General features: G+C 43.7%; 1 protein-coding gene across 1 annotated transcript in view; it reads left to right on the forward strand.

Annotated features, from left to right (window-relative positions):
* The first annotated feature begins 2,644 nt into the window (after positions 1 to 2,644).
* The window catches only part of PDE6C (phosphodiesterase 6C), a 71,872-nt gene continuing 47,551 nt past the window's right edge, over positions 2,645 to 26,965 (forward strand). Inside the window, exons 1-8 of the mRNA XM_047761097.1 lie at positions 2,645 to 4,551; positions 11,104 to 11,256; positions 11,361 to 11,450; positions 12,355 to 12,495; positions 16,518 to 16,592; positions 17,546 to 17,610; positions 17,732 to 17,798; positions 23,746 to 23,793. Of these exons, the coding sequence (XP_047617053.1) occupies positions 4,078 to 4,551; positions 11,104 to 11,256; positions 11,361 to 11,450; positions 12,355 to 12,495; positions 16,518 to 16,592; positions 17,546 to 17,610; positions 17,732 to 17,798; positions 23,746 to 23,793 (1,113 nt within the window). The 5' untranslated portion in view covers positions 2,645 to 4,077. The remainder of the gene's footprint in view (positions 4,552 to 11,103; positions 11,257 to 11,360; positions 11,451 to 12,354; positions 12,496 to 16,517; positions 16,593 to 17,545; positions 17,611 to 17,731; positions 17,799 to 23,745; positions 23,794 to 26,965) is intronic.

Below are 26,965 nucleotides of genomic sequence, written 5' to 3' on the forward strand. Positions count from 1 at the left end.
ATGTCATCCGGTACTCAAAGTAGACAGCCGTCATCCCTCTTTCTCACTTGCCTTTTCTAAGTCATCATTTGCCTCATCCTGTCAATTCTTGCCTGAAATTATTTCACATTTGTCCCTTCATTCTTCATTCTCAAGCACCCTCACCCACAGCCTGAAAGAAGAGCCTTTAAAAGCTATGTTTATGAATGAATGATTTTCTTTAGATATTTTAGAAAAATCATTTAAGCAAAAGAGAAGAAAAAATTGCTGTGATGAACCCCACCACTTTGAAATAATCATTATTAACATTTTGGTATTTACATCTCTGTATATGTCTGTGTATGTGGAATTGTACTGCAATATATCATGCAGTTTACTGCACATCATAAAATCTTTCAGATCAATAGACTTCTACAATAGGATTATTAATAGTTTCCTATTGTATGACTATAATGCCATTTACTTAACCTCCTATTATTGAATATCTAGGCTATTTCTAATCTTGTTCTTTTATAATCATTGATGAATGTCTCTGTAACTACATTAATCACATACACTCTTAATTATTTCTGTAAGATAAATTCATAACAGCAGAATTGTAGGGTCAAAGCCTTTATATAGGGAGTTCCCATATATGTTGCAGAGGAAACGAATCCAACTAGCATCCATGAAGACACGAGTTCCATCCCTGGCCTTGCTCAGTGGGTTAAAGGATCTGGCGTTGCCATGAGCTGTGGTGTAGGTTGTAGAACGTGGCTCAGATCCTGTGTAGCCCAGCAGCTACAGCTCCAATTTGACCCCTAGCCTGGGAATTTCCATATGCTGTGTGTGGGGCCCCAAAAGACAAAAAAAAAAAAAAAGGCCTGTACACATTCTTAGGGTATTTAATAACAAACCAAATGCAATCTGGCTTCTTAGTCTGTATCCTGAGGTCCAGTATTTTTTCTCTAATTCTTCTTTCTAAGCACTCCCAGATTAAGTTTGCAGAGAAGAAACCGTAATAATGTCATTCCCCAGATTTCCCAGGGTTCAAAATCTTCAGTCTAGCCTTTGAGGCCCTGTGATCTGGGCCCAGCCTACCTTTCTAGCTAGATTCATCTCTCACTACTCCTCCGTTACTCTACACCCCATGCTATTGCTTCTGCTGTTATCACCACATGGAACACACTCAATTTCTCCTCCATCTCTACCCACTATAGATATGGATCCATATCCATATCACATGAAGTCCCATAGTTGTGTATGTCCCTCACTTCTGGCTTTTATGCTATTCTCTTCTATCCTTCATGACTTTTTTAGGTCCTAGTCTTATCTCCCCTCCTATGCCACAAGTGCTTGTAAAGCTGGGACCAAGCTTTATTCATCCCCCGCATTCCCTGCAATAGAAGTGTAACAGTTAGGACTGACTTGGTTATGCTGCAGTAACAGACAACCCTCATATCTCAGAGGCTGAACACAAGAAAGATTTATTTCTCCCTCATGCTAGATGTCCATCTCAGGTCAGCAAGGAGCCTCTGTTCCAATGACATCCACACTCAGGAATTCATAAGACCTCTCCATCTGCAACTGATATGGCAATGAGGGACCTGGAGGGGCTCATAGTGTCAATTGATTGCTCCTACCTGGAAGAGACATTTATGTTCACAACACGTAGGCCAAAATTAGTCACATGGCCCTATGGCTGGAAGAGGGCAGAGAGGAATCTTCCCATATAACTAGGAGGAGAGGAGTATCGGAAAAAGGGAAACTTGGAGTCCCTACCCCAGGAGCTAGTATGATGTCTTGCTTATAATGGACCATCCATAGACATGCGCTGAAAGAATGTGCAAGTGAATGAAACTAGAAGAAGTCATCAGAACAAAAGAATGAGGACTATAATAGAACACGCTTCAGTTTAAAATTAAATTTCATTTTCATAAGTGGAGTGATGTCAACTTATGTGGGCATTTCTACAGGATGCAGACGTGTGCTTTTCTCTGTGTGTGTAAAGAGGGAGGGACAGCAGCAGGGAACTGTAAGCACACGCATGCTTCTTGGGAGAAGTAGGAACAGCACCATCATCACACAAACCAACCAGGGAGTGTCTGCAGCTCTGTTTGAAGATGGATGCTGGGCCCATCGGAGTGACTTAGCTGACTCAGCTCCTTTCTCTTAGGAGCTAAACCTCTGCAGTACTTGATTTATAATGAGATGTTAATAGGATGTTATAAGGTAAATAGTAATCCGAGGCGGACCATCCTGAGACTGGACCTGGGTGTGACAGAGGGAGGTGCAAGAAAGGGTATGTGCTTGGCAAGACCCTTTGAGGGAGCAAGTAGACTCAACCATAGGAAGGGACAAGGCTCAGTAAATACCAGTGTGAGTTTTGTTCCCCTGGGAAAACCACGGGAACCATCAGGAACCTCTCATTTCCTGACCTAGTCCCTACAACTTCAATAAATCTCTTTTTATTTTCTACTAAGACCATTATCACTCTAGAGAGATAAGCTTAAAATCTAGAGAAGTAAGTGAAAACCACATCCTTACTAATTTTTAAAAATTATTTAATTTTATGGCCGTACTCTTGGCATATGGAAGTTCTCAGGCCAGGGATTGAGTTGAGCTGCAGCTGAGACCTATGCAAGATCCTTTAACCCAGTGCACTGGACAGGGATTGAACCCACGCCTTTGCAGCAACCTGAGCCCCTGCAGTTGAATTCTTAACCCACTGAGCCTTGCTATTTTTGAAGTGGGCTTAAATGTGGGTGAAACAATAAATTTTAGAGTCCCTGTAACATGTTATGTATATTTTCTTTCAAGAAAATGTGTCATATAAGGTTTGTAGCTTTACTGAAATGCTTAAAAGACCTTAACTAAATTTGAAATCACCTTTTTAACTATTCAAGGAAATTGGTTCATGAAATGTGTAGTTTGACTTATTAGTTGCATAATTGTGTTTAAATATTTGGGAAAATGTGCTTAATCAATGTAAAAGCTTAAAAACCTGAACATTAAACAAAAGTAAATAGGGGTAAGTGGTCTTTCCATGCCAGAAGCCCCTAACACGTGAAGGATCCTAGCAACAGACAAGACGGCTATTATCCAGTAGATTCAACTGACCGTACCTCGGAACAAAAAAAGCATGAGGTTTGGCTACTACTATTGAAAACAAAATCCAAATTAATATGCTTAGCAGGAAAACCCAGTTAGCAGCTGCATGGGTTGCCTTTTACGATCATGTCTTTTGACAAGTGTTGTATAAGTTGTGATTTGATGAGGCTTGAATCATGGACAAATATTTTGCCATGTTCAGCTCCCAAGTATAAGCCCAAGATTTGTTCCTTTAAAACATCTCTGAGGCCAAGTTTTTAAATGAGGGGAACGGAGAGGTGAGGGTTTTAGAGAAAGAGTCAGCCAAGCAATCTGGCTAATCATAGGACTTTTAAGAAAAGGAAAGATTATATAGCAGAAATGATCAGAACGTTGTAAATCAACTATACTTCGATAAAACTTTTTTAAATAAAACTTTTAAAAAGAAAAGATTAATATTCAGTGTCCTGCTGCATGGCTGCTAAACCCTTCCCGTCTCTCCCAAATGTTCATTAAAGTTGCCAAATAAACAGACATTTCCAAGGTTGACATAGTTTCACTTCACAGAGCTATCATGAAAGAACAAGTCATATTTTCAATGGATGCTAATGTAATATAATTAATGGATACATGGATGTTTCTTCCTGCTGCCGACAGCAGTCAAGGTTCTGGTATTTTTCTGGAATGGTTATTTTGACTTGCCACTTGGCTGGCAGACTAAGATCCTCTGCGGATTCTCAGAGGACTTATGAGCTAATAATGCTTAGGGATTTCGTGTCCTGAAGAACTCTTTAATCCCATGCTTCCTGAAGCCCACTCTAAGCCAGGACCTTCTGTCACATCCCAAGAGTTACAGGCCGTTTGAAAGCTCTGCTCAACAACCTTTCTGTTCGGCCTTTGGGTGTCCTGTGAGGAGCCCCTTGGGGCTCTCCGGGTGACTTGGACCAAGATGCATCGCCTTCTTGGCGCTCTGCCTCTGGTGGTGCTCTGAGGGGCTTCCTTTCTGAACACGGCAGCAGAAGCCGCGCCATGGGTGAGATCAGCCAAGAATCGGTAGAGAAATACCTGGAGGACAACCCTCAGTTTGCAAAGGAGTACTTTGACAAGAAGCTGCGGGTGGAGGCGGGGGGAGAAAGCTCGCAGCCCGGCGGGGCGCAGGCCAGCGCATCCTTCCCCGGCCTGACGCTGGCGGAGGAGGCGGCCGTGTGCCTGGAGTTGCTGGGGATCCTGCGCGAGGAGGCGGGCAGCGCTGAGCTGGCGGTGCACCGGGCCCTGCAGAGGCTGGCGCAGCTGCTGCAGGCCGACCGCTGCAGCATGTTCTTGTGCCGGGCCCGCAACGGCACGCCCGAGGTGGCCTCCAAGCTGCTCGATGTCACCCCCACTTCCAAGTTTGAGGACAACCTGGTGGTCCCCGACAGAGAAGCTGTGTTTCCGTTGGATGTTGGGATAGTGGGCTGGGTGGCTCACACGAAGAAAACCTTTAATGTCCCAGATGTGAAAAAGGTATGTGGGCTGATGATGACAGTGGAGCGGAAATGAGGTCTTGGCGGGGTTGGGAAGGAACACTGGTAAAGAGAACTGGGTCCAGGGGCCACCCTTGGGCTGTTGATTTGGTTATAACCCGGGGGTGGTGGTGGCAGGGTGAGGAAGAGGAACCCCCAGGTCAGGGTTGCCAGATTTAGCAAATAAAATTACAAGATGCCCAGTTCCATCTGAATTTTAGATAATCAATGGTAATGTTTTAGTTTGTGTCCCATGGAATGTTGGGCATTTTATTGGGCAGCCTTACCTGAACCTGGTGCAGTCCACATCTGCTCCCTCACACCTCCTCTGTGCTCTGGGCACTGTCCTGACCAACAGGGCAAAGCTGGCCACCCACTGGTGAGATCAGCCAACACGCCAGATGCCAAAGCCCCTGAACCGCTCTCCACGCCTCTCACCCACAATCCTTTGAAGACACTCAGGTCTTTGGAATGAATTGGCTTGTGAATTATTCTCTCACCTACAGACCAAATGCGCAAAAGGGAGAATGACACCCTCGGAATGCTCAGATGTTCTCATCTGGGTCATTGCAAATGTGAGTTTAGGTGATGACTAAGTACCATTGGCCAGCTCAACCACTCATAGCTCAGATCTATCAAGAATTTCCAATCCTGTAAATAGGACCTTTGGACCCTCCCGAAGACTGATCGTAGAGTGCACACATTATTATGCTCTTTTAAAAGCAGAAAAAATAACTTTCTGTGTAGTACCACAGTGCTTATTCACCGCAAAAAAATTACAAAGTTCACACAAACAAAAAGGAGGAAATGCAAATCACCCATAATCCTTCCCCTCAGCCATCACCAAAGTTCCCATCCTGGCCTTTCTCTGCCAGCCCTTTTCCTACACCTGAGTCCCGTCATTTTGATTTGCTTTTAACAAAAGGGGAGAATTAGATGATGATGGAACAGAATTGATGCGGAGCAGCCCCTGAGATGCTTTCTCTGTAGAGGTTTATTGCGGCTGGTGGAGGGGGCAGCTGGTGGGGTGGGGATGGGGGTGGGGAGGATAATCCCCTCCTGAAGCTGATTACAGCCAGGCGGGGAGGGGGTGCCTGGATCTAGAAGGCACAGAAGTTGTCAAACATTAGCAACACTCGGCAAACAGCCACAGGACAGCCCCCCGAGGAGCAACGGTTGCCTTTGGGCACCAGAGAGTCCCCAGTCTTTCCGGTCCCTCCCTGTAGTGCATTCAGGCTTGTTTGAGTAGGATTCTGAGGCCAACTGCAGCTGCTTCCAGAGACTAAACTGAGGTGGGCCCTTAAGGCAGAGTGCTCAGACCCCTGGCCAGGAGGCTCTGCCCTCACCCCTGGGTTTTGTCACAGGAATACGCTTCTGGCCAGCCTCTGACTGAGGCCATCTCCAAAATGACTAGGACAGCAACCTTTAAAAAGCGATATGCAAGGTTTTTTTCCTAAAAAGAGTTTCTTAAGAGAAAAGCTGGATAAAATGACTTCTACTGTGCTCCTTTATTAATTAGCGAGCTCAGTGCTCCATGCTGAGGACAGAAGGACAGAATGGAGCTGCCTAAGAGATTGGGTGGCCTGAGTCTGTTGCTCTCCCTGATAGGTACCCCTCCCTCCCCTACCCCCGACCCCATGGACAGGGCAGTAAATGGAAGAGGGGAGAGTGATGTCTCTCTGATTTCCCCTTTCCTGAGGACATGTGAAGACAGACACCCTTACCCTCCTGAGCTGCAAGGAGGGACAAAGGCCTCCTGTGCTTTCCATTTCTACTGCTTCTACACATTTTTGTTTTTCCTCCAAGAATGGTGCTTTTCAACTCTGTTCGCACATTAAAATTAAACTGGGAGCTCTTTGAAAAATGCAGGTGCGTGAGACTCCCAATAGACCAGTTACACCAGACTCTCAGAGGCTGGGATGCAGCCAGAAGTAGGTTTTAAAAGCTCCCCCGGTGATTCTAATATGCAGCCAATGTTGAAAACTCCTTGTCTGTTGGGTGAGCAGATGCAAGAGGAGGAAATGGATTTCAAATCAACTGTGGATGACTAGAGGGAAAGGGCTGTTGGGGTCCTTAGTTTAACTCTTCTACTGGGGTCCTCAGTTTAACTCTTCCCTTGGGCAGACAGGGAGTTGAAGTCGTGGGGGGCTGTGTCTCTCCCAGAGTCTGTGGTCTGGTCAGGGACTGAGAAAGGCTGGAGAGGACAAGGCCTCCTCACTCTGTGTCCAGCACTCTTTCCATCTTCACCCTATGTTACAGCTCTGCATGTTCGCTGTACTTACATCATTCCAGAAAAATCTGCAGAGAAAGGAGCTCGAAACCAATGTTTTAAATGGTATTTCTATGAATGCTTCACCTTTTTATTGCCTTTGACACTTTGTGAAGATTTCTCTCATTCTTTATCTCATTTGATTCTGGCAAAGACCCTGTGCAGGGGCAAGGACCATATTTTTATTACCATCCTGTGTATGTGAGACTCTTCTCAAGGTCAACCGGCAGGAAGTGGTGGGTCTAGGGCATCATAACCCAGGTCTTTCGAGGCCTCCCTCTTCTGCCACAGCACTGAGCACACATGGCTCCTCTCTGGTTGGCCAGGTGGGCGTGGGGAGGGAAGGACTTCTCACACATAGATGAAGAGGCAGAACTGGATGTCCCCAGCCTTGGCAACAAGGAAGCCACACGGTGTCGGGTGAGAGCTTTGGCATCAGATGACCTGGGCGCAGATCCAGGTCTGAGACCGGATAACTGCATGATGGGTTGTGTTTCTGCACCTGAGGAACAGAGGTGACCACATGTACAGATTAAACGTACACAAAGTGCCCGACTTCTAGTAGGTGCTCTATCAATGACAGCTACGACAATATTATATTAATGCCAAGAGGAGCTAGGGGGTGGGTGTGAGTGGCCAAAACCGGGTCAATGATTATTGCTTGTTTTTAAAACAGGTTAAAGGCAGGGAAACTTAATAACAGGAAACTGAGACATATCCTCCTCAAGTTAATCATTTCTTGTTCTATTGGGAAAGCTGGTGATTAACTCTATGGGTGGTTCTCCTGATTGTGGTTTAAAAGAAAGCAATGGGAGAATCCTAAGTTTTCAATAATTAACAGGGTACTTAGAGCTCATTTTCCTCCCTCCTCTGTTTCTGACTCCCAATCTTAAGATGTTTAATCAGAATTTAATGATGCTAAAATGGGATGAGGGGTCCAGACAGCCTGCCCTTCTAAACAGTGTTCCCAATTGCCTTCATTGGCTTCTTCGAAGAAGGACTCTCAAAGGGGGTTTGTGACTCTGAAAAATACAAGATTTACTCGAAGAAACTTCACCAAGGATTTGAACCAGTGAAAATAAAAAACCGGAAACCATTCCCTCCCCTCCCCTGTAATTTGATGGATGGTTGTATCAAGGATTTGCAGATACAATGATAAGAAAGCATTGAAATTTTTTTTTTTTTTTTTGGAGCAGACAAAAGTTTATTGCAGGGCCATGCAAGGAGACAGGCGACTGGTCTCAAGCATTGCATTTCGAAACTTATTATTTTCTCAAGACAGCCAATTGAATGTAAGAACATTTCCTTATGTTTTGAATCTAGAATTAAATAGCCTCGAGTTTTGAAGCAGGCAGAGTGAAATGTGTTTGCGAAGAGGTGCTGTCTGACTCCATCCACGGTGCATGTTTGGGGCATCTGGGTTACTCCTTTAGTGCCCAGAATCACCATGTAAATGACAGTGATTGAATCTGTAATGGATGATAGGTTAGGAGCGAAATGGCAGCAAGCTGGCCTGGGCTAGCAGTGGATTAAGAGAAAGAAGCTCACAAAGTTTGGAGAAATTCTGGTCTAAGGATGAAAATGCTACAGGAGGCAGAGAGAAGTCACAGAAAAAGTAGTTAGGAAAAACAAAACAAAACAAAACAAAACAAAAAAAGAAGTTAGGAAATGGGGTTCCCTGGTGGCCTAGCAGTTAAGGTTCCAGCCTTGTCACTGCTGTGGCTTGGAATCAGTCCCTAGCTTGGGAATTTCCACCTGCCATAGGTGCTCCCCCCCCCCCCAAAAAAAAAATGTAGTTAGGAAAGAAATATGGCTCTTGATGGCATGGGGTAGAGAGCTGGCCCTCAGGAGCAAGCTTGCTCCTGGGCATCAGAGTCCTACATCAGCTAGGAGCATTTAATTTCTTCAGTGATTAGAATTGATTAGAAAAGCTAGAAGTAGGAGCAAAATGATAATTGCAGAAACAAAGACTTCTCATCCAGGGAAGTCTCCAAAGTCCCAGGTTTCTCTTCCCAGTATTTATTGAGCAACTACTATGTGGCCAACTCTTTTCCAAGTGCTCTGCCCACATGGTGTTATTCTCTCTTCACATCAGGGACCCTAGACAGTAGATAATATTAGAGTCCTTATTTTTAGATTAAAAAACGATGATGCAGAGGGTAAATAGTATGCCCAGGGTCTCACAGCTAGTAAATTGGGGCCTGGTTTCAGCCAAGGAAGTCTGACTTCAGAATCTTCTTCACCATTAGGCGATGCATATGAAATATTTGATTTGTGTGGTTTCCCTTTGGGAAGGTATGAAAGCCATCTGGGGTCAAGGGCTGCATCTGACTCCCTTAGCATCTCACATTTCTAAGGCTCCTCCACAGAACTGATTGATGTACTTAAAGTATAGATTCCTGGTGAAGACAGATTGCACATTAGGAAATTAGCATTTGGTGGGTCTGCTTTGAGTCTGTGAATCTGCATTAATCTGCAGATGATTCTGAGGCACAGCCCAGGTCTCCTGCTCTGGTGGGAGCTGTGAGGTCTATTGTCCAAGCAGCCCTTGTTCTTGGTTGGAAATTCTGGCCCGGAAGTCACGCACCAGTGGACTATTTTTTTTTTTTTTTTTTAGGCTCGCACCCGGGGCATATGGGAATTTCTAGGCTAGGGATTGAATTGGTGCTACAGTGGCTGGCCTACACCACAGCCACAGCAGTGGCAGGATCTGAGCCGCATCTGCGACCTACATCCCAGCTCATGGCAACACCAGATCCCCAACCCACAAGAACAGGGATCGAACCTGCATCCTCACGGACTCTAGTCAGATTTGTTTCTGCTGTGCCACAATGGGTGCTCCATCAGTGGACATTTTTACTTTGGGAAACTGAGCAGAGACCAGCCTCCAAAGTTTGTGCTGCTTTTAGAAGCACCATCAACACAGAGAAATGAATATAGTACAACTTGTGAAAGGACCACCACATTAATTTTGGTCCATGGGTCTCAAAGTCAAGCTGAAAGTTCAGTTCTAATTGAAGAAGACTCAGGTAAGGGGAAAAAATAAGGACCCACAGCAGTCTACATGCAACTAAAGTATTCCTCTCAATTACAGTCAATAGGATAACTGCCACCCTTGACCTTCTTCCCAAGACCTTCCATTTGTTCCCTTCTCCAAACTTAGCACGACACCCTTTTGCTTTCCATGGTTAGTGTACTAAAGTCATCTCTCCCTCCTACCGCTTGAAGCTTGCATCTGGGATGATACTGCATTTTCCCCAAGGAAAGAATGAAAAAATTATGAATGAAAGACACTGACTTGATAGAACATTGAACAACTTAATTATCTGGTGCTGGCAAGAGGGTGGTTCTCTCCTATATGACCAATGGCAGTAAGAATTTCAAGCTTTGATAAAAATAATTTGTGTCATTAAAATCTGCAGATACCTATTGATATATCCACTTTGGGGACTCCATTGCCTAAAAATAAAAGTGAGAGTGATGAGTGCAGTCTTGTTTGCAGTGGGGAAAGCTCTAAGCAGACAGACTCAGTAGAGGATGGTTGAGCTGGCCGTGGAGCTCAACCCACACTGTGGAGTAGTAGGCAGGAATCTGGAAGATGAGTTCACGTCCATATGCATAGGTCTGGAGGGGAGTCCACATGATATTGTTAAGTGATGAAAGGATTGTATACAATTAGAAAAGAAAATTTTATTAAAAAAAGAAAACGCTTTGTCCGAGTGTAGAGAAAGGCATAGAAGGAGTCATACTGGACAAGAACCCAGTGCACAGACCTGCATTAGGTGAGATTTCGAGGAGGTGGGGGTCGATCTCTTTTTTTTATGCTTTGATTTATGGGTTGACAGCTTTCAAGTGCACATTTTACTTTTGCCATTGAAAAAAAAGAGCTCCACGGAATAGACCCGGAATCCCCACCATGCTCTCCTGGCACATCCTTTCTGCCTGTTGTAATTCTGCATTTTCTCCTCCCTTCCTCTTAGCACCTCACTTTCCTCTTGGCCACAACCTCACCTCTTTATTCCTGGCCCAACCTCAGCCTAACCTAGATAGGCCATAGCTCAGATGGGAAGTGCTCATTCAGAAACAGGCAGTTTCATTCTGCACTTCATTCATTCTCTCTAAGTGAGGATGGGAGTGGGTGGGGAATGTTTACTTGGGACCACCGTGCTGGGTCTGGTTATCTGTTGGTAGGACTTGGACTAGAGAGAATGATCTGTTGCCATTCCTAGATCTGCCCTCTGTGGTTCTGTGCTGCTTTGCCAAATGTGTGAATGTATCTTTCAGAACAACCATTTTTCTGACTTCATGGACAAACAAACCGGGTATGTCACCAGGAACCTACTGGCAACCCCCATCGTGATGGGCAAGGAGGTTCTTGCTGTGATTATGGCAGTTAACAAAGTAGATGCACCTGAGTTTTCCAAACAGGATGAAGAGGTAATGCTAACCCGGGGCATCCTGTTGGAGGCTCAAGAAATTTATTCGTGGTATAACTGAAGGAAAGCTGTCACACTTAATTTGTTTTTCTCTGCTACCTGTAGGTCTTTTCCGAATACCTCAACTTTGTTTCTGTCATCCTAAAGCTTCATCATACCAACTACCTGTACAGTATTGAATCCCGAAGAAGCCAGGTAAAGGGCAGGTGACATTAATCACTTCATGTTGACTTGTGCGACAGAGGGACCCAGAGGTAACAAGTGCAGACTCTTCCTATGCTTCGTGGAGGTTTAAAGCACACGGAGCAGACCCCCAAACACTGGCTTGCTTTATTCAGTCTCTATCCTGGGTAGCCATGGTTTCTTTCTGTATGAGATGTGATGATAATGATAGTACCTACCCCACATGGTTGTTATGACAAGCAAATGGTCATTAGATGAATTAGTTCATATAAAGCTCTTAGCAGCTCCTGGTACCTAGTCAAGGTATTAATTTGAGAAGCAAATGGCTCCTCAAAGCCTGTTGCTTCCTCGAGCCAGAGGGATAAAGAACAACATGGCTGGTCAGGATCCCTGAGTTGCACCACCCTGTGGACCTCGGTTTCTTCCTTGGTGCAATGGTGGGAGGGTGGTTGTGATGAAGGACTTCCAAGGCCTGCCCCATTCTAACTGTCCAGGTGAGGTAACCTTTGGCGAGCTCAGGATGGGTGGAAGGAGGCCTGTAGCTATCTCACCATGAGGGCCATCAGGCGCCAGTGGGCCACCAATACTGGACCTTCTGCCCAGGGACTGTCTCTGTATTTACTGTTAGATCACTTGCCCTTTGGAGTCAAAAACTTTTGGACATGGGGACCAGTCGCGGCTTCTCTCCTTTCCTAAACCCACAGCCTTGCAAAGGTCTGCTCATCATCCACTCAGAGAATCTGAGAAGTTGGATGTGTACTAGTTCAAAAGGTGTACATGTTCAAAAATGGAATTACGTCGTTTGGTGATATGTATTCATTTTATCTGATGCACCTCCTGTCTTCTTCTGACTGATGCCCTAGCTCTTCATTGTGTATTTTGTTCTAACTGTTTTCTTGGTAATATCTACTTTCAGATCCTTATGTGGTCAGCCAACAAAGTATTCGAAGAGCTCACGGATGTTGAGCGGCAATTTCACAAAGCACTCTACACTGTTAGAACATATCTGAACTGTGAACGTTACTCCATTGGATTGCTGGACATGACCAAGGAGAAGGTCACTGTTCTGTACATTCTGTCTCACCTAAAATCACCTGTAAAATGCCTATCATGCAAAGTGCCATCCATTAAAAAAAAAGGATACACTATGTAGATTACTAGTCATGATAGATCATAAGAACTAATTTTGGGAATTCCCGTTGTGGCTCAGCAGGTTACGAACCAACACAGTGTCTGTGAGGATGTGTGTTCGATCCCACTCAGTGGGTTAAGGATCTGGCATTGCCATAAGCTGTAGCTTAGGTTTCAGATATGGCTCAGATCTGGCAATGTTGAGGCTGTGGTGTAGGCTGGCAGCTGCAGCTCTGATTTGACACCTAGCCTGGGAACTTCCATATGCCATGGGTGCGGCCCTAAAAAGCAAAAAACAAACAAACAAACAAAAAAACTAGTGCCAAGAAAGTATGGTATAGAGGTAAAAGTATGCATTCTGAAGCAAAGAAGAACTAGGCTTGGCTTTTCCACTTCCTAGATATATGTATCTTCAAGCCTTTTAAAAAAAATTAATAGACTTTATTCTTTTAGGATAAGTTAGATATACAGGAAAAATGAGCAGAAATATCAGAGATTTTCCATACCTTGCTCTTCCTTTCCCACCCCTCCTTCCCATATTATTAACATCTTGCTTTGATGTTGCACATTTCTTACAGTTGATGAATCAGTATTGACATGTTATTATTAACTAAAGTCCACCGTTTACAATGAGGTTCAACTCTTTATATTGTACAATTCTTTGCATTTGGGGCAAATACATAAGTCATATAACTGCCATTAAAGTATCGTACCTTATGATGGTTTTCCTACCCTAAACCCCTCTGGGTTCCATCTATTCATCCTTCTCTCTCCCCACCCAAGCCGCTGGGAACCACTGATATTTTTACTCCCACTATAGTTTCGCCTTTTTGATAATGTCATGTAGTTGGAATCATACAGCATGTAAATTTTGCAGATGAAATTATCTCCCTTAGGAATACGCATTCACATTTTCTTCATGTCTTTTCATGGCTTGATAGCTTATTTCTCTTGAATGCTGAATGATATTCCGTTGTCTGGGTACAGCATAGTTTGCCTATCCATTCACCTACTGAAGGACATCTTGGTTGATTCCAAATTTTGATAATGATGAGTAAAGCTGCTGTTGTGTGTAGATTTTTGTGTAGACATAAGTTTTTAACCCGTTTGGGTAAATGCCAAGGAGGGCTAAAGCTGGATCATATGATGAGGCTATGTTTAGCTTTGTAAGAAACAGATTGTCTTCCAAAGTGGCTGTACCATGTTGCATTCCCACTGGCAATAATTGAGAGTTCCTATTGTTCCACCTTCTCACCAGCTTTTGGTGTTGTCAGTGTTCCAGATTTTGGTCATTCTTATAGGTATCTCATTGTGTTAATTTGCATTTCCTGGTAACATGTAATGGCCTCTTTTCATATGCTTACTTCCCATCGGTATATCTTCTTTGATGAGATGTTTGTTTAGATCTTTTGTGTGTTTTTAATCGCCCAATTAATTGCTCAATTTTAATTGGGTTGTTTATTTTCTTATTGTTCAATTTCCAAAGTTTTATATATATATATATTTTTTTTTTTTTTGTATTTTTGCCATTTCTTGGGCCGCTCCTGCGGTATATGGAGGTTCCCAGGCTAGGGGTCGAATCGGAGCTGTAGCCGCCAGCCTATGCCAGAGCTACAGCAACGCAGGATCCAAGTTGAGTCTGCGACCTACACCACAGCTCATGGCAATGCCGGAACCTTGACCCACTGAGCAGGGCCAGGGATCGAACCACAACCTCATGGTTCCTAGTTAGATTCGTTAACCACTGCGCCACGACGGGAACTCCTAGTTTTATATATTTTGAATACGAATCCTGTATTGGATATGTTTTGCAAATATTCTCTCCTAATCTGTGATATATATTTTCATTTTCTTAACAGTATTGTTTTCAGAAGTTTAATTTTAATAAAGTCTAATTTTCCATTTTTTGGTATTATATCTAAAGAATCCCACCAAGCTCAAGTTTACCTAGATTTTCACCCATGCCATCCCCCAGAAATTTCATAGTTTTGCATTTGACACTTAGGCCTATGAGCCACATTGAGTTATTTTTTGTGATCTTTGTAAGATCTATGTGTAGATTCATTTTGTCTGCGTGTGGATGTCCAGGTGATCCAGTAAAATTGTTGAAAAGACTGTCCTTTCTCCATTGCCTTTGTTCCTTTGCCAAAGATCAGTTGTTTTATTTGTATAGGTCTCTTTCTGGGCTCTATTCTGTTCCACCAGTTTGTCTATTCCTTCACCAATATCATACTCCCTTGATTACTGTAGCTTTATAGTAAGTCTTGAAGTGTCAGTTCTTTTGATTTTGTCCTTTTCAGCAAGTCTTTTCTTTGATTCTTGATTTACTCATCTGTTAGATGAAGACATTTCTCATCAGTTGTGAGCATTTGGAATTATTTAGAAATTATATGTATGTATGTATGTATGTATGTATGTATGTATGTATCTATCTATCTATCTATCTATCTATCTATCTATCTAATCTGTATTTCTAAATCTGTATCTCTGTCGGGTCTAGCACATAGCAGGGCATAAAAATATATTATTATTATTTTTTTGTCTTTTGACTTTTTAGGGCTACACCTGTGGCATATGGAGATTCCCAGGCTAGGGGTTGAATCAGAGCTACAGCTGCCATCCTACTCCAGAGCCACAGCAACGCCAGATCCGAGCTGCATCTGTGACCTACACCACAGCTCACGGCAACGCTGGATCCTTAACCTACTGAGTAAGGCCAGGGATTGAACCCGCAACCTCATGTTTCCTAGTTGGATTTGTTTCCACTGTACCCCAATGGGAGCTCCAAATTATATTATTATTACAAGTTTGAGGATTTATATTCTGAAAAGTTAAAATTATTTTAAAGTAGAAGTCACGAAATATTTAATATTATTCACACATATCATTCTCATCTCGCTTCATTAATTCTGTTGGATTTCTCCAACATGACTAATGAATACTATATCATTTATTACTCTCCATGTGATTGGAAGTTATTGTTTGTAGTAATTGTGGATTATAGTTTATAGTAAAAGTGGATAAACATAGAACTAAGTGTCAGGAGAGCTGAGTTCTGATCCTGGCTCTGGGACTTTCTGAGTGTATTGGTTAGGATGCTTTTTACTGCAAGTAACATCAGATCCAGCTAAAAGAATCTTTAATAACATGATGGCTATTATCTCATTTAACAAGAAGTTCCAAGGTAGGGCAGTTCTAAGGCTGGTTAATTCAGAGCTCAATAGAGTTATCAAAATCCCAGCTGCTTTTCTTTTTTTCGCCAGCAGAGTTTCTGCTTCCTTCTACGTTGTTGGTGAGGTCTCTTCTTATGATGCAAAGATGGCTATTGCAGCTCCATGCCTGGTGCATAGACAAGACAAAACTGGGAGACATTTCAGATGAGAAATGTCTCCCAGAAGCCCCTTGGCAGACTTCTCTCCCTTCATTTTCCAGGACACATACCTGCCCTCAAACTAATTCCAGGCACCTTACATAGACCCATCTTCCCTGAGAAAGCCACCTGATAACCTACCTAAAATCAGGTTCTGTTAGTAAGGAAGAAGGGGGGAATGTATGTTGGGTAAGGCAAGCAACACTGTTCACCACTCAACATGACTTTGGCCAAGCCTCCTAACCTATCTGGATTTAGTTTAATTGTCTGTAAAATAGCTGCTATCTATTGAGTACTTTTAACTATGTGTCAGGATAGGTACTGCAACTTTGTATTATTCATTGCATCCACACAGTGACCGTATAGTATAAGTTTCATTATTATCCCCATTTTACAGATTAAAAAGATTGATTTGTTTACAGTTACGGGTTCATAAGCAATATTGCTGAAAAAAAAAAGAGTTTTAAAATTCCGGAATTATAAAATACCATAAAATATGCAAACCAATGACATTCCTATAAGATAGGAGAGTTCACAGAACAGTTTGCTTAATAATGTTTAAATATAATTGCCTCCAGGAATTCTATGATGAATGGCCAATCAAGCTGGGAGAAGTTGAGCCTTATAAAGGTCCAAAGACGCCAGATGGCAGAGTGAGTGCAAACATCTTCCTTGACGATATCTGTACATGGGTACCAGGTGCTCAAACCAGAGGAGGCCATGCGTAGAGGAAATGAGCACTGGCTGGGGAAGGACTGGGTTCTAGTCCTGTAACTTCCTGGGGGACCTTGAAGTAGTCAAAAGGGCACTGGACAAGGAGTTTGGAGCTCAAGTCCCAGGGTGGCCCTTGCCTTAATTTGTTGTTTAATCTCAGTTTCCTTTTCTGTGAAGCCAGGGTTTGGTGGCTTCATGCTTCTCGACAGGGAGACACAGGGAAGCATCAGCACCTCCTGCAGAGGTTTATAGACATACTGTGCCTAGGCCTTCCTTCTGACACGCTGGATTGGGACTCCAGGGATGGGCTGGATTAGATTTCCTTTCCCCCTTGACTGCAAGCTTCACAGGAAGCTGTGCCACCAGAACACAGGAAAGGGAAGGCAAAGGGTGGAATGTTCAGGTTCTTCCTCTGCCCAAAGAAGTAGAGAGACTGATTCTCAAGTCACTTCCAGCTTTGGCAACGTATCTACCAAATCCTGCTTCTGAGCCACCTGTTCAGATATGCGAGTGCTGGAAGGTGTGACACTCTACAGCCGGGAAGAGAAAACAGTCAGTAGGAAATCCCATGATTTGTTCCACCGAAGTGATTAGTCAGGTATTTCTAGGTAATAGAAAGGAATCAGTTAAAAGAAAAACCAAGACTCCCCCAGAAGCTGTTAGGGTGAATTTAACTTTCTAAAATTTGTTCAAGGCTTGTTCATGTAGATTAGTGGCCAATGCTATTTCTAGTTAGCTTGTAATTAAGACATGGGTAGTTTGGTAATGTATGTTATGCAGAGAAATGTGGTTGGGAAATAAAGTACTATTTAAATTTTAAAGTTGTATATTGATTAAGGAAAAGTGTTTTCCTGGGGAAGATTTTTCACCTAGTCCCTTTTGTTCCTCTTAGGAAATCATCTTTTATAAGATCATCGATTACATTTTACATGGAAAAGAAGAGATCAAGGTCATTCCGTGAGTATTACCATGAAGTAGCTGCAGGAGTTGCCACTTAATTTTCTTGTATACAGTGCATTTCTCTGTATAGCCGTGATTTTCCCTGTATAGCAATTTTTTTTTTCTTATCTTCTTCAAGGACACCTCCCACAGACCACTGGACTCTTGTTAGTGGGTTACCTACATATGTTGCTGAAAATGGATTTGTAAGTTATTGAACAGTTCACATTTTATATAGTGTTGGATGAACCTCTTATTAGCTAAGAGATGGGAACAACTGTGAGAGCAAGAATGCACCAGGTAAGGGTGAGGTGGCCACTTTGGCACAGGACACAGGAGAGGGGAATCTCTGCCGTTGAATGTAGGTGAACTAGAGACTCCTGAACTCTACAAGAAAATATTTAGTCAACGTGAGCAAAATTGATCCATCTCCAAGCTCATTCTGCAGCCACACAGACTTCAGATGTCCTTCGGCAGGTCATGACTGTGATTCATGCTGGGTTTGATTTGAACTCAAGTTAGTTCCCTTGGTCCAGATGTTTGAAACATGGAAAATTACTGAAAAAAAAAAAGAAAAATAGGTAAAGAAAGAACGTTGCTTCTGATTGCAATGCAGAATGTAGAGAGTCAAGGAGGTTCTGCTGTGGCACAGTGGGTTGATGATCCGGCTTGTCTCTGTGGCATTGCTGGTTCAATCCCTGGACCCGGTGCAGTGGATTAAGGATCTTCTGTTGCCACAGGTGCAGCACAGGTCTCAGATATGGCTTGGATTTGATTTCTGGCCCAGGAATGTCTATATGCCGCGGGTGCTGCCCCCAAAAAGGAAAAAAATGTAGTGAGGGGAAGTGAGGATTTTTGCCCTGGTTTCTTGGGTGGGATGGGGGTGGGGAGACTGTCAGCCAGGTCTGGTTAAGAGAGCTCAGGGGTGGGAAGACAGCTAACAAGAGGCCCCTGGGGGGTCTCATGTGTCTCGAGGCCAGAGGACAAGGGTCTCCGTAGCTTTCCTGCTTGGCCTCCTCCTCATGGTGGGTTTCTCTCCCAAGTTGGGCTTCTCTACCATTGGTATCACTTTTTTGGCATCAGGATTCCTCCCTGTAAAGAGTGTTTGCAGCTTCAACATTTCTTTCTGTTGGCATTTTTCTTCCTCCTTCAAGCTCAAGTTTCTAAAAAAAATTTTTTACAGCATTCATTTGCATAGTTATTTTATTTTTTTAGTGCTGTCATTATGTTTTTGTCAGTGTTCATGCATCTTCATTATTTAGTAATGCGCATCTGAATTATAATGACTGGAAGAGTCACCCAAGTGTTGTAGGGGAAGTGGAACAAAAATCTAGGTGGTTTAGTGTTTTTACTGTTGCAAATTTGCCTCTGCTGAGTGAGTGTGAACATTGCTGGGTTCTGAATGGTGACAGAGTAAGGAAAATTCTATTATGACTACAAGATAATCTCCCTATGTAGGGATGCTTTACTCTGGGCTTTCAAAGATGATGCCTAAACCCTGGGCATAGTTGGTTACAGGACCAGGTGGCCTCACCAGGTGCCATGATCTCTTTCCGTAGTGTAGAACATGCCAAAGGAAAGAAGGGGGAAAGAAGAGAGAAGTGGTCTTAGGTCTTTTGGAAATAAATAGCAATATTTAATAACAAAGGTCAGGTTTTCAAAATTGCTCCAAAATCATTGGATTTTTTTCTTGTTTGCTATTTTTTAAAAAATTAAAGTATAGATGACTTATAGTGTTGAAATATTTTTAAATGTCCTTGCTGACTTGGTGGTAATGACCAAAATATTCCAGTTCGTTCCTAAAAGAATCAACAGATACTATGATTTTTCAGCCCCACTAGATAGCCAAATAGCTTGACGATTGGACCCTATCCTTGGTTTCCCAGCAGGCCATTTTCCACGCCCTATTTAGGGTTTTTAATCAAGTTTGATACTCCCAAAGCTGTTGCAGTTGGTATAAAGGGCTTTATGCCCACTTTTAAATTGAAGTTGATTTACAATGTTGCGTTAGTTTCTGCTGTACAGCAAAGTGATTCAGATATATATCAGATACACACACACACATTTATTTATTTATTTTTGGCTTTTTTTTTTAGGGCTGCACCTGCAGCATATGGAAGTTCCCAGGATAGAGGTTGAATTGGAACAGCAGCTGCCAGCCTACGCCACAGCCACAGCAACTAGGATTACTTAACTGAGCAAGGCCAGGGATCAGACCTACATCCTCACGGATACTAGCTGGGTGCGTAACCCGCTGAGCCACAGTGGGAACTCCACACACATTCTTTTTTATATTCTTTTCCATTACAGTTTATTACAGGATATTGAATATAGTTCCCTGTACTATACAGTAGGACTTTGTTGTTTATCCATCCTACATATAATAGCTTACATCCACTAACCCCAAACTCCCAATCCATCCTTCCCTACTCCTGCCCCTGGGCAATCGTAAGTCCGTTTCCATGTCTATGAATCTGTTTCTGTTTTGTAGATAGGTTAATTTGAGTCATATTTTAGATTTCACATGTAAATGATATGGTATTTGTTTTTCTTTTTATGACTTCATTTAGTATGATATTCTCTGGTTGCATCCATGTTGCTGAAAATGCCATTAATTCGTTTTTGGTTTTGTTTTGTTTTGTTTTATGGATGGATTGGGAGTTTGGGGTTAGTAGATGCAAACTATACATTTAGAACAGATAAACAAGCTCCTACTGTATAGCATAGGGAACTATATTTAATCTCCTGGAATACACCATGATGGAAAATAATATAAAAAAGAATGTATATATATATGTATGACTGAGTCACTTTGCTGTACATCAGAAATTGGCACAACCTTGTAGATCAATTACACTTTAATTAAAAAAGCAATAAAATAGAATGCAATTTTGGAGGGAAAAATAAAACAACTGTACCGATGATTAAAAATACTGAAACCAGGAGTTCCAACTGTGGCTCGGTGGGTTAAGGACCTGACAGGGTCTCTGTGAGGAGGCGGGTCCCATCCCTGGCCTCACTCAGTGGGTTAAGGATCCAGCGTTGCCACAAGTTGCAGTGTAGGTCATAAATGAGGCTCAGATCCAGTGTTGCTGTGGCTGTGGCCTGGGCTGGCAGCTACAGCTCCAATTCGACCAGTAGCCCAGGAACTTCCATAGGCCACAGGTGTGGCCATAAAAAGAAAAAAAAAATGTTGAAAACATAAAAAAAAGTCTGCAGTTTTTTCTCCTTTTTTTTTTTTTTGGTCTTTTTGTCTTTATGGGGCCGCACCCGTGGCATATGGAGGTTCCCGGGCTAGGGGTCTAATTGGAGCTGTAGCTGCTGGCCTACGCCACAGCCACAGCAACACTAGATCTGAGCCACGTCTGCGACCTACACTACAGCTTGAGGCAACGCCAGATCCTTAACCCACTGAGCAAGGCCAGGGATGGACCCGGAAACCTCATTGTTCCTAGTCGGATTCGTTTCTGCTGCACCACGATGGGAACTCAAAAAGTCTTCAATTTTAATCATAATTATTTGTGTATGATGCTCCTCTAAACTGCTTAAAATATTCCCTTTTAGCTTTTTCAAACTTTTCCCTTGATAATTTTTTCACAAACCCTTTCCCATAAAGGCAGGCTTTCAGCTGGACCTTGCTGGACCTAGGAAGCACATGCCCACAGGGTTCTCATTAAAGCAGTAAATCCCAGCTCTGAATGGGAAACATCAGACTTCAGTGGAGTGACTTTTTAGAATTGAAAACATTAGGTATTAAAAATGAAAATTACTTTGTAGAATTACATTTGTAGAGTTGGAGGTGTCAAATACAGGATCACTGGGAATCTGGGGTTAACAGATGCAAACTATTGCCTTTTGAACGGGTAAGCAATGAGATCCTGCTGTATAGCACTGGGAACTATAGTCACTTATGATAGAGCATGATGCAAGATAATGTGAGAAAAAGAATGTATATATGTATGTGTGAGTGGGCCTCTTTGTTGTACTATAGAAAACTGACAGAACACTGTAAACCAGCTATACTGGAAAAAATAAAAATAATTAAAAAGTAAATACAGAATCAAACCAAGCTGGAATTAAGATGACCTATAAACTTAGAGGAAGAAATAGGGAGGGTAGAGAGGATTTTTGAATATTGAGTTAAAAGCTTGGCCTCTGGGACCTTGGCCATCTGTAGATGTTCTCTGGCAGCCTGAAAAATCTGGACTAAAACCGATACTCCTGATGGAAAGGTCAGAAAGGAAAACTAAACTGCTTTTTTGCCCCTTTAAAACACCTGAAGGATGCTCAGCCAATCGGTTCATTTTTTTTTTTTCATATTTGATCATAAAATTAATGGACACCACAAATGATGCCTGAAATTTTTAGGCTGTCTATACTAACAAAAACTTTGAAAAAGTGTCACATTTGCTTTGTAAGAGTAGGACAAAAATGGTTGACATGGTTCAACCACTCTCAGAAAGCACGTCCTTTGGGCCAGACGGGCTGGCAGGGTGAGTGCAGAAGTAGAAGCCTGCTCCCACCTGCTCATCACATTGTTAGATTTCAGGAATTTTGCAAGCATTTGTTAAACTGTTGGCAGCTTGACATCCCCCATGATGGGAGTATTTACGATATTGAAATTGGCAGCAGGTACAAATGAGGGCTTTCTCTACTCCTCACCAGGAGCGGCCATTCCACCAGCACCCTCCCTGTAGATCCCAGTTCTAGCTTCCTCTCATGAATTTGAACAAAATCACTTAACCTCTCTGGACATCTAGTTCCTCATCTTTGAAAGAAAAAAACCTAAAATTAATCATTACAGTGTTTTCCAACTTTAAAATGCTATGTTTTAAAGTCTCTAATATGGAGTTCCCATCGTGGCTCAGCAGAAATGAATCTGACTAGGAACCATGAGGTTTCGGGTTCCATCCCTGGCCCTGCTCAGTGGGTTAAGGATCCGGCATTGCCCTGAGCTGTGGTGTAGGTCACAGACACAGCTCAGATCTGGTGTTGCTATGGCTGTGGTATAGGCCAGCAGCTGTAGCTCCGATTCGACCCTTAGCCTGGGAACCTCCATATTCTGTGGGTGTGGCCCTAAAAAGCAAGATAAATAAATAAAAAGTCTCTAATTTTGGTGGGAAGAAAAGTATAGTCTTCTATTAAGACTCATTCGTGGATTTGACCTGATGTAAGGATAATTCAAAATGACCTGAAATAGGGTGATTTTTGTCCTTATGGATGTGAGCAATAGTCTCTGAATTTAGCATTTAAAGCAATGTCTCATAGTGAATGTTTACTTTGGTGTACCTGAAAGGCGGTCTGGCTCTTTCCTTCTGCCCCTTAGCTACCTTCTTCCAACTTGGATCCCACATCAGAGAAAAAAAAAGAAAGAAAATAGAGCCTTCCCAGCATTGCTGTCACACCTGCGTGGGCAGGAAAGTCTTTCTGCTCAGATTTCTCCATGTTTTGGTCTAAACAGTTAGTTGCTTTGAATTTGGAAGAAGAAGCCTTAGAGGCTGAGAGAGTAGGAGAGAGCAGATGTGGGGCTAAATATCATCCAGTGACTTAATTAGTAGCAGAGCTAACTTTGTTACCTACCCAGGTCCTTGGACCCTTTGATCAATAGTAATTGGAAGAGGCCTGATGAGAAATTCCTGCAAGGCTTTATTGGGACCGGTGTTGCAGTAGGAGGGATCAACAATAAGAAACAGGTGCCCTTGCCTGCTCCTGGGAGGGGCAAGCTGGTTCTTTAAATAGGGTGGGGAGGGGTTGGCTCAGGTGACCCACCCACCCCCTCCCTTGGTGCCCTGTGCAGGGATCACACAGCGGCATCCTGCTTTTGCTCCCAGCATCTCGACATGGCAGCTACTTTGTGGCCTTTTTGTGTTTCATTTATAACTTGCCCCAACTGTGCATGCATGTAGTTATTTGTAGTCACTTATGGTTTCTTTGTCTTCTGCTGCTCAGATGAACACACTCCCAGTAAAGGACCCCAGGTCCCAGCTTGTCTGAAGGTCAGGGTGTTAGCAAGTTCAGCCTTGCTGAGGGCCTGCAAGCAGTGAGAGCTAGGGCAGAAATCCGGGCTCCAGGCATTCTTTCCCATTCCTTTCTTTGTGGGTTAATGGCTCCACTACTCAGTGTTCATTATTTTCACCTCCGTGTGCTTTACAGATCTGCAACATGCTGAACGCCCCCGCGGATGAATACTTCACATTTCAGGTAACCTCCCTCTGCCAGGGCTGCCCTGGCAGTGCTGTGGGGAGGGGCGGCGCTGACCTCGATCCATTCCCAGAGTCTGCCTTAAGCTCAGGGGTGACCAGAAGACACCCCCAGAGCTTTTAGTGGGAGAAGGGGGCTGCCCCTTCTCTGTTCTCTCCCACCTCTGATCACTTCGTGCCTAAAACAATGCCTGGCACATCACAGGTGCTCAATAAATGATTTAGCATGAATGATTTAGCTGGAAACATCCCACCACCTGCATTCAGCCCTTCGGTGGTTCCTTGGGTCCTTTCTGGCAGCTAATTGCCACTATGATCAGGAAAAGCAAAACTTCTTGGGGGCTGTCCTGCTGTCAGACCCATGGTTTTATCTTTCTTCTCTCAACTTCCAGAGATGTCCCTCCCTACCTGTCCCTCCTCCCACCACCTGACCATTGGGGATAAATTGGCGTTTGGCCCAGTAGCCTCTCCTTTTCTGCCTTCTGGCCCTGGCTGTTTTGTGTTCTGTTTTAACAATCCTTCAAGTTGGAGCTCTGCCCCAGTCAGGAGTAGAGACAGCCCTCCCAGTGGGGACCACTAGCCTCTATCTTCCAGTCTCACACAGAGGCCCCTAAAGAGCCCCACCTCTGCCGGCTGGGTGCAGGTGGTCTGTGGGGGTGGGGGAGGGGCACAGCCTCAGCGGCAGAAGGGGACTAGCTCCTCCGTTACAGGGCAGGTTACAGGCTTTCCCTCCTCATTCCTCTGCTCACCCACAAGGAGACATGCAGACAACCACGTGGTGTTTGCTCCCGCTTCTCCCTCTAGCAGCATAGATCTAATGGAAACCACGCTATCCCCAGCCCTGACCCCTCTTTGGATGGCAGTTCGTGCTTGGAAAGAGTGCACAGGCAGGAAGAGGAACAAGGACTCTAAAGTGTCTGAATCTCAAGCAGTCATTATCTAAACAGGGAGAGCGGGGAGCTGGCCCCAGAGAACTAGGCTGTGCTCTGAGGTTTGAGAGCCTGTGCTTTGTGGGGACAGTGGGTGGCTCCCATGGGAGCAGCCACACAAGGGCTCTGACAGCAGAGTGGAGAAGGAGGCACCATCATGGGGTAAACCTCCAGCCCCTAGGAATTTCCAGCCCTCCAGGACACATCAAAACAGAACTTCTCAGGTGATAACCATCCCTGGGCTGCTGGGCTTGGAAATCCAATCACATTAGCACTAAGCTGCACTTCCCATGGGTTGAGGACACCAACACAGGCCAGTTTCTGGGCAATGCCACTCTCATCTGAGCAGCACCGTTAGTCCTAGCAATCCCCCTCACTCTGCAAACTCTTTTGGAGCTGCACTGTGGTCTAAGACACTCCCACTCATCCCTCCATCCTTCCCTTTGACCTTAGCCCTGCATCTTGATAGGCTTTCAGCCTCTGTGGCTCCCTCTCCATTTTCTGCACAGGCATTGCCCCTGTGGATCACTCCAAAGAGTAGACTCAGGATAGGGTGCTGTCCTCCCCAAGCCCCCATCCTGTTCCACCTTCCTGTGCTCTCTCTCTGCTCACATCCACCTCCATTCTCAACAGTCCTTCTTGCATCTGAAGTTTAATGGAAAAACTAATGATTCAGAGTGAACTATGGTCAGAACAAGTCTGCTACCTTGGCTAACTTGGCCTGTTGCCTACTGTGCAAGTGCCACACCATGGCTCTCAGACTTGAGAGGGCTTCTGAATTACCCAGGGAGCTTATTTAAGAAGCATGCTCAGGAGTTCCCGTCGTGGCACAGTGGTTAACGAATCCGACTAGGAACCATGAGGTTGCAGGTTCGGTCCCTGCCCTGGCTCAGTGGGTTAACGATCCGGCGTTGCTGTGAGCTGTGGTGTAGGTTGCAGACGCGGCTCGGATCCCGAGTTGCTGTGGCTCTGGCGTAGGCTGGTGGCTACAGCTCCGATTCATCCCCTAGCCTGGGAACCTCCATATGCCGCGGGAGCAGCCCAAGAAATAGCAAAAAGACAAAAAAAAAAAAAAAGCATGCTCAGAGGTTATGAAAGAAGCTACAAAGAAAAAGATCTGTTGCCCTTGATTCTTGGGCCAAACTTTGAGAAACACTCCTGAACTTCTGTGTCTGCCTCCCTCACTAGACTGTTATCATCCTGAGGTTAGGGGCTGTGATTTGTTCATCTTTGTACCCCCAGCAATTAGCTCAGGTCCTGGAACATCATAGGGGCTTAACTGATGTTTGCTAAATGGAACCACACCACAGAACAAAAGACAATCTTGATGAATCAGTCAGGAAAACAGAAACCACACTAGGTGTCTCAACAGAGAGAATTTAATATAAGGAATTAGCCAAACAGGTGTTGGAGGACAGAAAAAGTGAACAGGGAACACTGAGGTAACTCACAGGTAAGTGCTTCCCATGTCTAGGGCTGGGGGCGGGGGCAAAGAGAAATCAAGATTGTCACAATACAGACACTTGGTTCTAGGACACTTAAATGTACTAGAGTGCTTTTATGGCTGTATAGTCCTAGCTATGTTTTGACACAACATAGGAATCATGAATCTAACACCACTGAGTTACTTCTTCAAATTAAAAGTAACCCAAGTGGGAAATGGTGGAGGCTGGCCATAAAGGGGTAGTGTAAGGGAGCCTTGTGGTGATAGATTGGTTCTTTACCTCAGTTCTAAGGGAGGTTGTACATATCTCCACACCTCCACACTCCCACACATGCACAAAAAATACACATAAATCTGGTGAAATCTGAACAAACTCCATGGATTGTACCAATATGTATTGCTATTTTTTTTCTTTTTAAAAAATTTTTAAAATACTATTTTTTGTATTTTCTGTTTTTTAAAATAATTTATTTATATATATATATATTTCTACTGTACAGCATGGTGACCCAGTTACACATACATGTATACATTCTTTTTTCTCACATTAAGCATTCCATCATAAATGACTAGACAGAGTTCCCAGTGCTACACAGCAGAATCCCATTGCTAATCCATCCCAAAGGCTACACTCTGCATCTATTTACCCCAAGATCCCAGTCCCTCCCACTCCCTCCCCTTCCCTCTTGGCAACCACAAGTCTATTTTCCAAGTCCATGATTTTCTTTTCTTTGGAAAGTTTCCTTTTTGCCGTATATTAGATTCCAGATATAAGTGATATCATATAGTATTTGTCTTTC

Source organism: Phacochoerus africanus, chromosome 15 (genome assembly GCF_016906955.1).
Source record: "Phacochoerus africanus isolate WHEZ1 chromosome 15, ROS_Pafr_v1, whole genome shotgun sequence".
NCBI classification, from domain to species: domain Eukaryota; kingdom Metazoa; phylum Chordata; class Mammalia; order Artiodactyla; family Suidae; genus Phacochoerus; species Phacochoerus africanus.